Raw genomic sequence first — 17,863 nt, 5'->3', positions numbered from 1 at the left:
TCTTTCCTTAGAGTTCTCAAAAGTGCATGTCGAAAGCGTGTGCTCACTCTTTAGGGCTTTGAGTCTGTTATGTTTTTGTCCGCTATATGTTTAGGACAGTATTATCATTAAACTCAACCAAAACAACATTGAATTGTCGAGGATAAATTTGGCAGATGATTATAATGGTTGAGTTATAATCCATAATAATTAATATGAAATATGCATATGAAAACGTAAAACTATTATTTAAAATAGCCGTGGGGGATGACAGTGGATATACCTTCGATCAAGGCCAAAACTTTGTAAGTTTGTAAGGAGCCAATAACGCCATGTATGATCATCTTGGCTATATATTACGGTGGCGCATTACCTCATAAATAATATTTTTTCCCCTCAATTATGTCATTAAGACATCTTTTCTCGTAATAACGAGATGTTATGTCGTTAAAATCACATATTTTGTACGTGACGTGTACGAAAAATACCTTTATACCTTTATCTGATCTATAGAGCTTATAGCCTATATCGGTTCAATTTACATTTATTTTTTTAGCGCTTTTCACAATACTTAGGCCTATAGTTTTAAAGCAGCTTTATAGGAAATGCTTTAACATTACAATTTGGAGTACCTAATCTCCCAGATAGCACACGTACGTCTGCAAGACGTCTGTTAAAGATCACTTCATCTGGAAAGCATCTGCTGTTTACAAACATCTGATAGACGTCTTTAAGATGTCAGTTTTACATACATTCTAAATCATAAACATCTTAAAGACATCTTCTAAACGTCTATTTGACATCTGACAGGATACGTCCTATAGACGTATTCCAGATGAGCAAACAACCTAAATAATACGTCTTCCAGACGTAAACACACACATCAAATAGACGTCTCCGAGATGTACGTGTGCTATCAGGGCTGTTATCAAAGGTGACTGTACAAGTTATGGCCTAATTTCAGACATATATAGCCTACATAGGCTATATGTAGTTAGCTAACATATTAATTTAAACAATGTATTAAGGTAGAAACAATGAGCGATGTCCAGAAAAATGTGTAGGCCTAGCCTATATATTAAACGTTGTAGCCTACTAAGAAAGCATAGGTACTACACAGAAAAATGTATTCGTGCAGAATTTGATCTTTTAGCCTATCACTTAGTAGGCTACATTACGCGACCTTGAGCTTTTTCTTTATAACGGTTTTCTATAAGAGAAAAACACTTAATGTAGGCTAATTAAACGAACTGCGTTCATATTCTGGGCTCATCTGCTTTGCTGTACATAGTATGGTTTAGTATGGTGTTTACTGAGTTTGGTCTTTTATGTCACACATTATACAAGCATTAAGCTTTAAACATGTATTTTAGGCTATCTCCACAACAAATCCATAATGGTATTCAATACAAAACAAGACTGAAAATTGTTATAAAAAGTATAAAATAATCATAAACAAATTATGGCATTCATTACAAACAATATTTATTTAAAAGCCTAAAAAATGTATTTAAATTGACACTGTTGGGCTCTCATTCGGCACAAATCCAATTGTGTATTAGCACTTGGACATTACGCCTATTATGTTGTTAAACAATGCTTTCGTGTCCCAAAACAGCACTCACATGCGCAAAAACATGTTTGGAACAGGGTCGATAATTTCAATATTAGTGGGGCTCAGCCCCAAATGAGGGATTTAAAAAAATATATATGCTATAGGCCGATATAGGCCTATTTAATAAATGTTATGCATGAACAATACATAGGCCTATATCAAGTCAATCCCTGTTGAATTTATTTCTAATCATTCTAAATATTCATGAATATTCAATAAGAATATCGACAAACTTTAGGCTATTTTTGGCTGTATTTGTCTAGATTGGCAATATGTGGCTAACATTTTCTTTTTAATATTTTTTCCAATACATGTAATCTTTTGAACACTGTTTTGTTTTTAAAACTCTATTTCTGTGCAGTAAAATTAACTTGAATGTATAACAAAATTTAGTAGTTTAGGCTTTAAAATATTGTTTGTAGGTAATGAATGCCAATATAATTTATGTTTATTTAATACTTATATTTTGTATAGAACAATTTAAAGGATTTGTTGTGGAAATAGCCTAAAATACATGTTTAGCATATTTTTTTTTTTGTAAAAATTTCGTTTTTACCGGCTAGCCCGGCTTCAGGTTGGTATATCCCACATGGAAAGAACCTATATGTGGATATATGCGCATATATGAAACCTATATGCAGTGTATATGCTGCATATATGCACATATATGATAATATATATGCTGCATATATGCACATATATGCTGCATATATGCCGCATATATGCCGTATATATACTGCATATATGCGTATATATGCCACATATAGGCAAAATTGAGGTGCATATATGTGCATATACAGAAAATATAGGTCTCCTGTATTGCGTCTTCATATCCACATATAAGCCCTATACATACAAGATATGTCTTCTATATAGCTAATGGCAGGATCTGGTCATTTTGTAGCTCATATCTCATTTTTGACTGTCATACATGATGCCTAGCTCATATTTTCAATTATCAAGGCAAAAACTAAGAATTAACGAAAAAAATTATGCAAGAACTTATGTATGTGCGAATGTAGCAGTTATGTATTTAGACAATTATTTTGTGATTCCACTTGCCATGACCATATTTGGGGTTTCCTGCCGCCATGCTGACTTGGGGTGTTGACGCACTTTGCTGGCTGCTTCCCGGGCTGCGTTCCAGTTAGGTTTTTAAATGCCCTTCCCTCGCTAACTTCCCTCGGTCTCGTTGACTCGGATGTACGTCATTGCTTACGTTGCACAAGTGCCCACTTCTGGCGGAACCTTTGCAATGGGCTGAACTGGAACGTCCTAAGCCCTTGATCACTTGGAATCTGCAATGGAGCTGATTTATTATTTATTTTTTCCCCTTACAGATTTGTTTAATTCAGCATTCTATATGCATATATGTGTGTTTTAAATGTTTAAAAAAATAATTAATATATCATAGAATTGTTTGTGGTAGGGTAAATTAAACGCGATATGCGGTGACGTCATAATTGTGTTGCATTGTGGGTTATGGAGCTGCCTGAAGTGTACATGTGAAGTAGACTCGCTCCCTCGGTTAAAATCGAGGGAGCGAGGGTCTGTCCATGTAAACTTCCCTCGTCCACTTCACGAAGTGGAACGCACTTCAAAATGGCGGCAGGGATTCCACCGAGGGGAAGTGTGTAGGGAAGTTCGCGAGTGCGTGTCTAAAACTGGAGTGGAACGCAGCCCCAGTCTGCATGAGACATCACAGCGGTAGGTCGCACAAAGTTTTTGCGGTGATTCAATTAAGAGCCATGTTTCATGTAACAGCTGAATTCACATGATATATTTGTATGATTGTAATCCAAAACCCCTCTGTGATGTACATTCAGATGTTTCGTTGATTATTTTTCTTTACTTAAGTTACTTTTAATATCTCTCTTTCTCAGCGTTGTGCGTTGCTGCCGCACGCTGTTTGTAAGCTGCACAAGTCCTCATATATTGCCATTTGTGTTATACAGAATAAAGTGAGGACCTGATGGCAAGATTTTTCGCAGTCTGTCTTTGATTACGACGCAATGCAGAAAACACTCCGCTACACGAACACGTGAAATTGGTCCCACATGGAAAAAACCTATATAAACATATATGTTTCAATATAGGTTTTGATATAGGTTTTTAATATATGTGACATATATAAAATTGGCCGTTTTCCTATATTATGTGTACATATATGTGTGTATATATATATATATATATATATATGTGTGTACATATATGTATATGTGTACATATATGTGTATATAGCTATATGTGTACATATATGTGTATGTGTATATATATATATGTGTGTGTACATATATGTGTACATATATATGTGTATATATATATGTGTGCATATATGTACATATATGTACATATAATATAGGAAAACGGCCAATTTTATATATGTCACATATATTAAAAACCTATATCAAAACCTATATTGAAACATATATGTTTATATAGGTTCTTTCCATGTGGGTAGGGGTATTTAATCCCACCACTGCGTAGGCTTTTTTAGTTCCCCTTGCGCTACAAATCTTTTAAATTTAATGGTATTCAGAAAAACAGAACAATAATGACAAATATAATATATAAACGTCAACCCCAAACCAAATTAATTTCAAGCTAAACTGAAATAGAAACCCATTTGGCATAAATCCAAATGTTTCCATATGCACTATTTGGATCAAAATCCTATAGCCTATTTATTATTTAAACGCTCTGGGTAGCGTTTCCCAAAAGCATCGTAAGCCTAAATTGATCGTAGCTCCATTGGTTTCAATAGAGCTACGATCAACTTAAGCTTACGATGCTTTTGGGAAACGCAGTTCTGGGCTGGATTCCCGATAACGTTGTCTCTCAGCGCGCTACGAAGACCCTAAAGTATACCTTAACTGAATGAATACCTTTTTCAGGCATGTTCCCCGAACTATACCTTAGGAGGTTGCTTAAGATATACCTTCTTAAGTCCGACGTTACCAGGTGCTGCCCATGGCACTGAAGCTGAATTGGTTGATATCGATGGCTCGAGAATCGATAATTCACTCTATACAGGGGCTGCTTCACTATGTGAGAAATCAGTGTTCTTTATAAAAAGAAGCACTTCAGAAGTAGAAAATGCATTTATCAGGACTCATTGGATCTTATAAAAATAATCCAAATTACAAACTAAATCTATCTTGTAATTTATCTATATTCTGGGGGTGCGAAGCCCCCATCAGCGCGAGTTTAAGGCGACAGTTATTTAGAACATCATTTTAGAATGTATTAATTCCTTGGAGACGCGTCATGCAGCTGGCAGATATGTATGTAACTCGTTTATATCGTTTTTCCTTTGTTATTCAAAATATTCACAAACTTGTTAACTACACCAAGCATTTTATGATATATTCCGATTGTAAAATATGTGGAAGTGAATTTTTGTCGCGCGATGAGAATGTTTGCACCGCAATTCAGAGCTGTCGGATTTACTTAATTTTCCCCGAAATACATTAAAGTATGTGGCTGGTGAACTGGGAGAAGAATAGAGTAAACTTATGTTTCAAACACAATGTGTATCTGATATTAATAAAACACTTCGTCAAATTATATAATTGAAAGGGTTATTATTGCAGCTTCTATAGACATCGGTGTATTGAATTTGAATTTAACAAACTATAAATGTATTTTTATATAGCCTAGTGCCTCATTCATATGTGTATTTAAATGACTGAAATCTAAATAAACCTGATGTGGGGTTGAAAACACTAAATATAGTTGTGATATATGACAAGAGCTGAGCGCGTCTGTCTCTGGATCAGAGCTAAAGCACATTTGAAGTGAATCTTTGCATTTTATTCTTTGTCATTATCCTAATTGAACACTGGGTGCATTACAACTTCAGAATTATATTCGTATAGACTGTCAGCAGTGATAAGGTAGTTAAGAGTGGTCCAGACCAACCTTACGAAAGTATGACTTACAGAAGGTATACTTAACTAAGAACGTTTCGGGAAACATGTATTAACGTTAACGACGTAGAGTTAACAAGGTTTCGGGAAATTCAGCCCTGATTGTACACAGACTATTTAAAATGAGCAGCGGCTTTTTCTGTTTTTGGTTGAATGTATTTTGTTTTGACAATAAACAGGCTGCGTGCGATTTCAAGTTATAGTAGCCTAGCTAAAACTGATATGGCGCCGGCGCGTTCACTTGAATTTTCTTATAAAAGCATAAACAACTTAAAATACTCAGACATTTATGGTCATAAGAGTAACACCATTCGAATCTGTGTAGGTATAACTATTATTGTAACTATTATTTGCACTCACACAATAAAACATTGCTTGAAAAATAAAGACAAGCAATGCCTTTCCATGAACTTCTCAAAATCGAAACTCATGGTCTACTTGTCGCATTTTTTTTTCTTTCATTTTCTTAATATGTTAATTATTTAGGTTTAATATATTTCGTGTATGCCTAGCTAGAAATAGGCTATTTATTCCTTTTATAAGATTTCATCTTGTTTTTTCTTCGTTCACAGAAGCGTTGCATGTGATGCAATGAATCCTCATGTTTTGTTGTTTCTCCTATATAGCCTCGGTTAAAACTAAAGCCATGGGATTTTTTTTTTCCTCATTCTAATTTCATTTAGTTCTAATTTAACATAATCTTGTCGGTTAATGAAAGGATCGCGTCGGTTGAAGGTCGTTGGGGAAAGGAAATTATATTGAAAATATAAGTTTCAACTAATATTTAGGCTATATTTTCTTATATTTCAGGTTTATTTCGATTAGCATAAATGTTTTGAATAGTTTTTTTAGTTAACTATAGGCTAATAACCTTGCCAAGGCAAAACATCCACAGAACTGCAGTATACCTATACAGGAATTTTTCCAGCTGTTTAAGCCACGAATATTTACAAATATTCACGAATTATTTAATGCCGTCTAAGACACAATCTCTGACCGGGAGTCTCAGACTCATCGAGGCCAATAAACCTACAGCTGCAAACATAATTTACATTAGGCTACTTTTAAGAATAATGACACAAATGTTGAAAAAGTAATGTAGACCTTTTTTGAGGTAGACTATTGTCTCCACTTTCATTCATCAGTTTTATTTTGAATAGGTCTATGACAATATAGCATTATTGTTGTATCCGTAGCGCAGGCCTGTTTATTTTAGCAAAATTATTTTTGAATAGACCTATAATAAAATGCGACTGAAACACCAATGATAATTTTTTTCTCTCAAAAACTTGACTTGGTGCATGTGGCATAATCAGGTGCGAGTTATTTTCCAGAAAGTAAGTAATGCTAAATAATAAAACTGTGTTTTATTAGGCTATTAGAAACTGCATAGGCTACACGCCAATAAAACAACAATATTGTGTTCATTACTCTATGGGCATTGCCATCGATACAGGCATCTAAAGGTATTTTACACTATATTTGCTTCTGCTTTTCGAGTGCGGAAGTGTGATAAAGGCATGATAAATTCTCTATTATAGATCAGATAAAGGTATAGCCTATACATTCACGTCATATATGCCAACAAAATGTCGTTTTAACGACATAACATCTCGTTATTACGAGAAAAGATGTCTTAACAACATAAATTCTCGTTATTACGAGAAAAGATGTCTTAACGACATAATTGAGGGAAAAAAAATATTATGTATGAGGCAATACGCCACCGTAATATATAGCCAAGATGATCACACATATGGTGTAGTATTTTATTGGCTCCTTACAAATTTACAAAGTTTTGGCCTTGATCGAAGGTATATCCACTGTCATCCCCCCACGGCTATTTTAAATAATAGTTTTACGTTTTCATATGCATATTTCATATTAATTATTCTGGATTATAACTCAACCATTATAATCATCTGCCAAATTTATCCTCGACAATTCCAAGTTGTTTTGGTTGAGTTTAATGATAATACTGTCCTAAACCTATAGCGGACAAAAACATAACAGACTCAAAGCCCTAAAGAGTGAGCACACGCTTTCGACATGCACTTTTGAGAACTCTAAGGAAAGAGCGCGTTCTCTTCGCCTGATGGAGACTTTAAACACACGTTTGCACTGCCTGTTTGGTTGACCCGTTTACACGTTCATAACGAGCGTTTTGTCTGACTCAAAACGCACGTATTCGACGCCCATTTTTGTTATGATAAACGCACGTCAAAAGCGCGCGTTTTTGATCACTCCAAAGCGCACGTCAAGAACGCGCGTTTTAATAGCAAATCACACGCCGAGAACGCGCGTTTTGGCACACAAAAACGCGCGTTCTTGACGCGCGTTTCCCATGATACCAAAGCGCGCGTTAAGAACGCGTGTTCTTAACGCAAATCACACGTCGAGGACGCGCGTTTTGCTGTCAGTGTGCAATCAGACGTCCGACCAGGCGTTTGTGAGTACTTTGGCTTGCGCGCATTCACCGTCTTAAAAAAACACGAGCGCTGTCTTGCTCTCAAATTGCTCTCTATTTGTTTACATAGTTAATGTGCACTGTGAAGTAACATATACAAACAATGAACAGCTGTATTTTTATTAACTAAGATTAACAAAGATTAATAAATACAGTAACGAATGTATTGACCATGGTTAATTCATGTTGGTTATTAGTCTAATACATTAACTAATGTAATGTTAACAAATCAAACCATATTATATAAAGTGTTACAAACAAGTAATTTACTCAGAACACCTCTTGAAATGAGAATATAAGTGTGCTTACCCCATTTTTTTAGTAAGAGTGGTTAGTAAGATTTAATCTTAATGAACTACAGTATTTTCAGGTTATTTATATGACAATGTGTAGAAAAATTACCTAAAAAAATAATTTAGCCTAGACTGGAGTGAGGTGAAAACAGAAAAAAGTGCAAAGCAAGTTGTTGTTGTTAGCTAGCTGTTAATTTTATTCAATTGTATATGGTAGAAAATTACACTATTAGTCAAAATAAACTTTTTGGTAATGAAATCAAAGTGCTGACAACAAACAAAGCATCTCAACTTCACTGTTAGCCCGGATAAGTTGAATTTACTTAAAAAATTTGAGGAAACTGGTTGCCCTAAAAAAATTAAGTAATGATTAAGTAATGTGAACTTAATAATTCGAGTTCATTTAACTTAAAATGTTTTGTAATATTAATTACTTTGTAGTTATTACAACTAGTATATTTAAGTTCAATGTACTAAGCAAGTTAACTTGCCACCAATCAAAATTCATCCATGCCTCCCATCATGCATTGCTGCATGAATAAATTATGAGCTGAATTGTCTTAGTAATTTTCTTTATTCTCACTATTTAAATTTTGCTGTTTTTCTGTGACTTTTTAGTAGCTTGTTTTCTAATGTTCAGAGTTGATCTGTTTATCAGAACATGCTGCTTGTCACCGTCGTTGAGATTCACAGGCTGATTCTTGATGTCTGTGTGTGCCTAAAATATATATATATTTTTTTTTTTGTGATAAGGACAACTTTAAAAAAAAAAATTGTATTGTAGAAGTTGATCCTCCGCTGTAGAATCACACTGCTGCTGTAATCAATAATGTAAATCTAACTCAGAGATTGGGCTCTAAATGAGTTTAGTGATTCAGATGAAATAATGATTATGTGAAAACATAACCAACATCACCTGATCATCTTTTAACTTTGCTTGTCTGGTTGGTTTTAATACAGTTAAAACTGCCCAAACAAAATCTAATATTAAAAAGTCAAGGGTCAAGAGCTCAACTAAAACAAACACTGACCCTCGATGATGGTAACTTAAAAATTGTGATTTTCTCCTTTGGTGAAAAACTATAAGGTAAATGTTAGGAAAAAATGTCTGTAGAACAGCCAAAACAAATGTTCCAACTGCTCATCAACAGCTCCTTGAATTCATACACACCACGACAAAATGGCGTCATTACCTGCCGCAAACCAGTGAGAAGGAGGCGTGGCCAGGAGAAAAACTTAATAATTTAAGTGCATCTAACTTACATTTATTAACACATTCAAATACACCCACAAATTAGTAGAATATACTTATATTTTATAAGTAATGCAACCAAACTTAAATATTTTAAGTATATTGTAATTATATTTTTTAAGTAAATATAAAATCCGGGCTAAGAGTGTTGTCTGCATCTCAAGTGGTACTTAATCACACTTAATCTGTTTGTTTACAAAAAGTTACAGTCAAAGGAATTGTGATTGTCCTTTAGGTTTATCATTTGAAATAATAAAAACAATATGATGTTCAAACTTTTGACTACTTTCTTTAATAACTACATAACACAATACTTGTACTTTTACTTTCAGTACTTGAGTAGTAAATTTTAAAATAAACTACTTGCAATACTTAAGTACAAAAAATGTTGAATACTTTAGTACTTCTACTTAAGTGTGGTGCTTAAAGAGCATTTCAACTTCTACTCAAGTCACTTTTTTGATAGAGCACTTGTACTTTTACTCAAGTCTCAGTCTCTAGTACTTTATACATCTCTGGGTGAAGGATAGGTTAAAAGATATCAAGACCAATACAAGATGAGACACCCCGAAATTGGATGTTTAGAAATAATTGTGGATATTGGACTGAACCCTATTTATCAAATTTAAAGGGGTGGACTCAGGGAAAAATACAATTGGATCCTTTCCCAGAAGAAGGCTCTTTTAAGCCAGGGGATATGGAAAGTGCAAATTTGATGATTAATAGGGGCTGGGGAGACCCAGAGTGGGGAGTTGTACAGTAAATGGAAAGAAATGAAAACATACTGGGATAAAGGTCCAGAGAGGCCAAAAAAAAGGGTCACCCATACCAGCCCCATGCCCCAGCATCCCCTTCAAATATTTGTCCATATAAGGCTCCTACAGTAGAGGAATTGAAACAACCTCTCATTCCACCAAAATTATATCCCACCCTGTAAAATTGTAGAGGAGACGGATATACAATGATGAGTGAGACACAACAGTGTGTGGCAGTGGGGGCCACAGCTGCCAGTAAACGGACAGAGCCTGCTTTTATGTTTGTGAGTCAGGGAAATCAAATTTTCATACGCCCTGCTAAGGCAAGTGACTTCAAAAACTTATATAACAATCTGCCCTCTCCCTCTCATCCGCTGAAGTTTGTGCATATCCTGAAAAGTCATACCCTTTACGTAATACTTCTCAGAACATTGGGGGATGATGCGTGAAAACAGAAAATGATGAAATGACTGGAAAGGGGACTGCAGATATTCCCAATAAACTGGGAGGAGGAATTTTTATGAGTTTTTTTACGAATAGCTGCAAAGGATGTTAGAAAAATGGGTGATTTAAAAAAGAGATGCCACTAACATATGTCGTTAACACTAAACAGGGGCCAAAAGGATCCGCCGCAGCTTTCGTAAATCGATTCAAAAAGTCATGGGAGGAGGATTCTACATTGCCGACCACACAAGATCATAGCATACTTAACACATATTTGTTTTAACTTAACACAGGTCATTAACACATGTTTGAACAATATGAATCCAAAACAGGCTCAGCTGATAAGAGTAACCACATCATGAATTACTGATTCGAATGTAGAGGAATTTTGTGCACAAGTAAGAGTTAGATGCTGCTGGAGGATTTTCAGGTAATAGTGCATTGACAGTTAAAACTGAACCTGCATTTCTGCAGACAACAGGGGAAGAAGCCCCATGAAGGTGAGGGAAATGTCATTATTGTGGCAAACACTGGGCAAAAGAGTGCAGGAAACGAAAATATGATGAGCAAAGACGCAAACGGAGAGAGACAGACAAAAGGGAGAACTCCAACCAAGAGACTGGTAACAAATACCAAACAGAATGGACTCCCCAATAGGGAGGCCTACGGAGTGAAGGAGCCCCAAGTACTTCTATGCTCAATCTAAAATATAAAAATAACAAAATTGATAGCAATAGTCAGAGGTGTAAAGTACTTGAGTAATTTTACTTGATTACTGTACTTAAGTATTATTTTTGGGTATTTTTACTTTACTTGAGTACATTTAAAAATCAATACTTTTACTTTTACTTGATTACATTTTTTGAGAAAAAAAGAGTACTTTTTACTCCTTACAATTTTATTTACAGTCAAAAAGTACTTATTTTTTGGAGATCACTTCATTCTATTTTCCTTTGCTATTACCAAACCAATTGAATTGTGCTGATGACCAGTTTAATTTAAATGTTATTTATTCAATGAGATTCATTTTCACATTCCATGAAATTGGTCAGACATGTTCATTGGTCCTTTGGAAGTGACGTCATGTTGCATCAATTACCACAATGCACAGCACCTTGACCTCAAAGAATATCCACTAACAAGAAGCGACACTCAACAGAACGTTCCATTGCAACACCTGCGCCAGCAGCGGCCTTGCATTTCCGCCATTTTGGGGTGAAGGCGACTTGGCATTCCACTAGTTTCTATGGCAATATCAGCTGCTTTGTTAAAAAAAAAACTTTTTCACAAAACCTTTTTGCTCTCAGTCAGTTTGGGTTAAAACTCTTTAAAAGATCTAGTATTAGTATTAGACTTATAAACACTGAATTAATACCGACATATGAAATTAAATTATGACATGCATCAGAAAAATTGGGAATGTTGGACAATAAATATATGAATATAACAGCTTGATTTTGCAGTGTTGTCTAATGTCCATTGAAGTAAAAGTGGGAATAATGCGATAACAGACACAGCAATGCATCATGTATTATAAGATCATTATGTTTGTAGCGTGATCCATTAAAATGTACAATATAGCTTATTTTAATTCAGACCTAGATATTATTACTATTACTCCACTAGGTCTGAAATATATTGTTCGCTGTAAATATGATGATCTTAAATGTATTAATTATTAATTTACTATTAATAAATGCGTAAAGTTGCATAAAATGGAAATACTCAATAAAGTAGGCTAACTACGTTACCTCAGATGGATGAATGGTTGGATTCCACAACTAGTAAAATAAAACACATATAAGACAATACAACATTTACTGTAGGAGCCATACAATTTACTGGTGACTTAATTTAAAAAACTGTTCTACTGTGCTTCTGATTTGGCAGTGAAATTCGCCGATTTTGGGTGCGTAAGATGTGAAGGATTCAATGCTCCAGTTAGTATTTTCACCCCATAATGGTGGCCGCGCTACCGGAGCACCATCTAGTGGCTGTTACCTAAAAAGTATCAGAGTGTCGCCTCTTGGGTTCTATACTCTTTGTTGACCTGGAAATTATAACAGTCAGTGGAAGAAAATGGAGGAAGTCAAAAATCAGCCACAGAATCAAGAGCACCCGTGGCCAACAGTTCATCTGCTTCTTTGAAACAGACAACACATGAAGCCAGCAAATAGTTGGACGGATATCTGGCCTGTGTTTCAGACATCAGTGTTTCAGGCACTGCAGGAGTGATTTTTAGCCCAAAAGTGCTAGGTTTGACACTCACAATTTTGAAAATCAGCTTCTGCTTAAGTTAAATCCGAGGTTTTGCAACTTTGAGTAGCATGTTGCATACTGGCATTAGGTAGTAGTCTTATAGTTTTATAATTAAATACAATTAAACACAAACAGTTCTAAAGGAGGATAAAACCTTGTATGTGGTTCATTCACTTCATGTTTTTAGAGATTAAAAGCTTAAACAAGAATCTCTAGTTTTCATTCTTGCTGTTACTTTTACTTTTTTAATACTCAAGTACAATTTTAATGTAGTACTTTTTTACTTTTACTCAAGTATGATTCTGGCCAGATACTTTTACTTTTAATTGAGTAAAATTTTCACTCAGTACTTGTACTTTCACTTGAGTAAAATTTTTTGAGTACTTTTTACACCTCTGGCAATAGTACAGGACACTTTAGTCTTTAGCCAATCTTGGTAAAGCCATAGGGTTTAAAAGTAATGTGTGCAATTTTTGTTGTTGTTACAATACTTTTGATATCCAGAGACAACTATAAGTAAACTATTTGTGCTATCGAAACATTGACTGATTAAGTATTCTGACACAGTAACTGGCTCAACCATTGTCAATATTGGGTCTGGATCTGTTTTATGTATGCTAATCCATTTGGAACCATAGTGCATAATTTACACACTTCACTTTTCACTTCAACAACAGACACAGAAAGACAGGGAGGAATTAGGAAATATGGTACTTACTTTTCGGCACATTCGGCTTTCTGGGATCAGCTGCAAAGAAAGAATAATAAAATCACTACATTGATCACCTGATATCTGTTAGGATGTAAAACTAGGGCAACTTTAACATTTTTGTATCATCAGAAGAAAATTGCTTGGGTGTTCTGAGTGGTTTTTTTTAGCATGTTGTTATTGTCGTTTGTTTTAAGTGGTTTTTAAAGGCCAATTCACACTGCACCTACAGATGGCGACCAACAACGTACATGGCGCTTGTTTTCACCTGATCGAACATGTTGAATCAGTATTTGTCGGGTCTTAGAATGTCTTGAGAAGTGACATACTGTAATCTAGTGACTGTTGGCGTTGGTTGGTACTGTGTGAGTTAGCCTTACAGGGTTAGTTCACCCAAAAATTCAAATTCTGTCATAATTTACTCGCCCTCATGTCGTTCCAAACCCTTAAGTCTTCCTTTCATATTCAAAACACAAATGAAGATTATTTTAAAGCTGCAGTCTGTAAGTTTTGCTGCTTTGTCGACATCATTGTTTGAAACTTGCAGTTGCAGTTATTTGCGGAATTATCATGATTACGTGGGTTGTGCATCGGCACGGCTCCTCAGCGTGGATAAATCTAATGTTTTCTGTCAGTCACCACATCGGTGTGGATACTGTACTTCGGAATTACAGATTGTAGTGTTGAAGTATGACCAAAATAAGATTTTTTTATGTTTTCAAATATCATCTGAACAAGTAACATGTCTGCCACTTTTGTTCTAACTGAGAAAAAAAGCATTACAATAAATCGCGCTGCCAATGGTCATTAAATCTAACGATCGTTTAGCTCGGATCATGTCAAACCGTGCAAATTATTTTTATTGTTCTATTTTGTTCTCAAATTGTTAATGTTAGCAACATCAGCATTGCGTGACTATGTGTATTTAGTGTGTATTAGCGTTACCTGTAGATTTCAGGATTTCTGGATTACAATCCGCCATCTAAATGATAAGTTTAATTATTGCAGCTGCTGTGAGAAAAGGCTATAAATGATCCGCCACCTGCAGCATCTTCCACATGTCATATAGCCTACTAGCTGGGACTCATTCTTTCTGTTTACAGATGTGACGTAATGACGTAAAGATGAACGGCTGCATTCTCGAACTTCCTGCGGAAACCCACCAGTACCGCTCTTATTAGAAAACATTATTACAAGCTTACCGTTGTGAATCGGGCTAAGGTAAGGAGATAGTTTTGAACACTGGCTGGTTATGAAAAAAATGATGGATCATTTTTAAACAAAAAAGGTACAGACTGCAGCTTTAAAGAAAACTGAAAGATTTCTGTGCCTCCTTTGACAGCTATGCAACTATCAATCAATTTTTATATGTGAATAAAAGCCTAAATTCAATCTGATCATCATAAAAAGTGTTTGTGTCTCTTCAGAAAATTTGGACTAAACCCCTCAATTAATATGGATTAGTTTTACTAATCCATATTAATTGAATCTTTTTGAAGTGAAAAAGTGGCAGTTACGTAACTGTCAATGGAGGGACAGAAATCGCTTCATTTAAAATATCTTCATTTGTGTTTCGAAGATGAACAAATGTCTTATGGTTTTGGAATGACAAGATGAGGAATTAATGACCTTTTTTTATTTTGGGGTGAACTAATCCTTTAAGGTTTTGCTAAAGTGTTTTTTTTTTTTTTTTTTTTTACTGGCAGTGGCAACTCATCAGGGAAGGCAAGGGAGGTATACAGCCTACCCAAAAATTTTGAGGTGAAAATGGGAGAAGGAAAAAAATCCAGTTATTCACTTAATTTCAAAAAGAAGTCTTGGCCACAAATTAAGAATTCTGTCCCATGACTTATTAAAGGATCATGAAACCCCAGAACACATTTTTTGAGCTGCGAACAGATATGTATAGGCTGCAGATCATTGAAAACACTAAAGGAACTCATTAATTTTATTCATAAGTTGAAATTAGTTATTTTTGCTTTTTTCAGAGTGATTTCTGTCTTCCAGTCGGAAAGTCGGAGCAAAGTCCGAGCAACGTCACAAAATCCGACGTCATCGTGTGATACCGACAAGATCTGGAGTGCTGATTGACTCCAATACGGGCTGGTCGAACATGCTGACGTCAACAGTTTTGAGCAGTTATCTGCATTTATTCATGACAAAAAGCACATTTAATCCAATCACTGCGCTGTAGTATGCATAAGATTATAACTGCGGTATTATGCATGAGGAAGTATCACTTCTCTTGCCTCTGTCTCTGTTGTTGACATTCAGAGACATGGGTCGTAGGTGCTCGTTTCCTCAGTGCTACAACACAAAAATGCGTTTTCCTGTGACGCGACCAGAGCTGAAGTTTGGGTGCATGTGGTTTGTTTTGCTGTGATCTACCAGCACAAATGAAAATGTTCGTGTGAGATAGCATTACAGCGGAGAATTCAAATGTCAAAAAAGACCCTTTCATGACCCTTTAATTTGTTCCCTTATTTTAGTTATATAGTGGCCATGATTTAGAGACGTAAAAAAAGGGAGCAGACATGTCATGAGCCCTGGACATCTCTCTGTAACAAGCAAGACTCTTACGTATGCACTCGAAGTTAAGGATATACTCCCAGAATTTTTCGCCATCTTTTTCTGTGCAGCGGATCTGGTTGGATGTTCCTGCTTTCCTCACGTAGCCCTCTACACACTGAAGGCGAATTATCTTATTAATGGGATATGTCTCATGAACAGGAACTGTGTAGGCTATCTGAGGCGGTCCACAGAAACCTGAGACAAAGTAAGAATAATGTCACAAAAATATCAGACATGCAAACAAAGAAACTGATAGATAAAATCTAATGCATCGTATTTGCATTGATATAATACATTCTTCTCTGTAATATGCACAATCCTGTTAACTAAAAATAACAGTGACTTAATGACATTTTCTTTCTTTTTTCCTCTTTCAGTTTTTCCACAATGTAATGCACTGGACCAGATAGCATTATCACAGCCTTTAGGAATGTTCTGGTACTCTCTCATTTCAAATTATTTACATTGAAGTCTTAAAGCCTTTGTAGCAAAAATCAACCTAACATTGCAACGTTGCACTGTAAGAAACCTTTTGGGGCAGTTAGTTTGCTTTGGTTGGAGTGAAAGTGGGGTGGGGGGTGTAGGGTTCGAACTGGTGCAGAAAAAATTCTTCAGTACATTTTTGGACAAGACAGTGCACATAGCTGTTAAAAAGGATAGAATAAAGTTACAGTTTGGAGGGATATGGTATTCTCCCTCTAATGGAATGAGGAAACGGTGATGCACACTATATGTAATCATTTATCATCCACCTACATATGATAAAAACAGCTCTGGAACACAAATCACCTAAAAATAGTGCTTATCTCACCAGTGTTTAGTGACTGAGTATTGTCACTGAATTAGACTGAAAAGTCTATTTTGATAACATAACTAATATTCAAAGGGAAATATGTGTGTGTGTGTGTGTGTGTGTGTGTGTGTGAGTTGGGGGGGGGGTTCATTTTGTGCAATGGTGCTTTCGCAATATGTTGGAGTCATCTTAAACCACTCCTAGAAATACACTATATATAAGAGTCAATGTTCAACTGTTTAAGTGACTGAATGTGGTGATCTGAGTATTTCAGAAACTGCTGATCTACTGGGATTTTCCCGCACAACCATCTGAAAAGAATGGTCTGAAAAAGGGAAAATATCCAGTGAGCAGCAGTTCTGTGGGCAAAAATGCATTGTTGATGCCAGAGGTCAGTGGAGAATGGATAGACTGGTTCAAACTGATGAAAAAATTCAACAGTAACTCAATAAGCTCTGCAGAAGAGCATCTCTGAATGCACAACACATCAAACCTTAAAGCAGAGCAGAAGAAGACAACACCAGGTGCCACTCCTGTCAGCTAAGAACAGGAAACTGAGGCTACAATTTGCACGGGCTCACCAAAATTGGACAACAGAAGATTGGAAAAACCTTTTCTGATCTGATGAGTCTTGATTTCTGCTGTGACATTCAAATGGTAGGGTCAGAATTTGGTGTAAACGACATTAAAGCATGGATCCATCCTGCCTTGTATCAACGGTTCAGGCTGGTGGTGTAATGTTGTGGAGGAGATTTTCTTGGCACATTTTGGGCCCCTTAGTACCAACTGAGCATCGT

The 17,863-nt window shown here is 35.6% G+C and overlaps 1 protein-coding gene and 1 long non-coding RNA gene across 9 annotated transcripts in view; one reads left to right on the top strand and one right to left on the bottom strand.

Annotated features, from left to right (window-relative positions):
* The window catches only part of il15ra (interleukin 15 receptor subunit alpha), a 43,457-nt gene that overhangs the window by 23,115 nt on the left and 2,479 nt on the right, over positions 1 to 17,863 (bottom strand). For all 8 annotated transcript variants that reach the window (XM_048154383.1, XM_048154382.1, XM_048154377.1 and 5 more), the window contains exons 2-3: positions 16,283 to 16,468; positions 13,712 to 13,741 (exon numbers count right to left, since the gene is read on the bottom strand). In XM_048154383.1, coding sequence (XP_048010340.1) covers positions 13,712 to 13,741; positions 16,283 to 16,468 — 216 coding nt within the window. The remainder of the gene's footprint in view (positions 1 to 13,711; positions 13,742 to 16,282; positions 16,469 to 17,863) is intronic.
* On the top strand, positions 3,245 to 16,284 carry LOC125244331. Its single transcript, XR_007179313.1, has 3 exons — positions 3,245 to 3,301; positions 14,806 to 14,923; positions 15,691 to 16,284. It is a non-coding gene; the product is annotated as an uncharacterized LOC125244331 (long non-coding RNA).

This window comes from Megalobrama amblycephala, linkage group LG14 (genome assembly GCF_018812025.1).
Source record: "Megalobrama amblycephala isolate DHTTF-2021 linkage group LG14, ASM1881202v1, whole genome shotgun sequence".
Lineage (NCBI taxonomy): Eukaryota > Metazoa > Chordata > Actinopteri > Cypriniformes > Xenocyprididae > Megalobrama > Megalobrama amblycephala.
The sequence above is the reverse complement of the archived record's forward strand: the minus strand, read 5'-3'. Positions and strand labels throughout refer to the sequence as shown.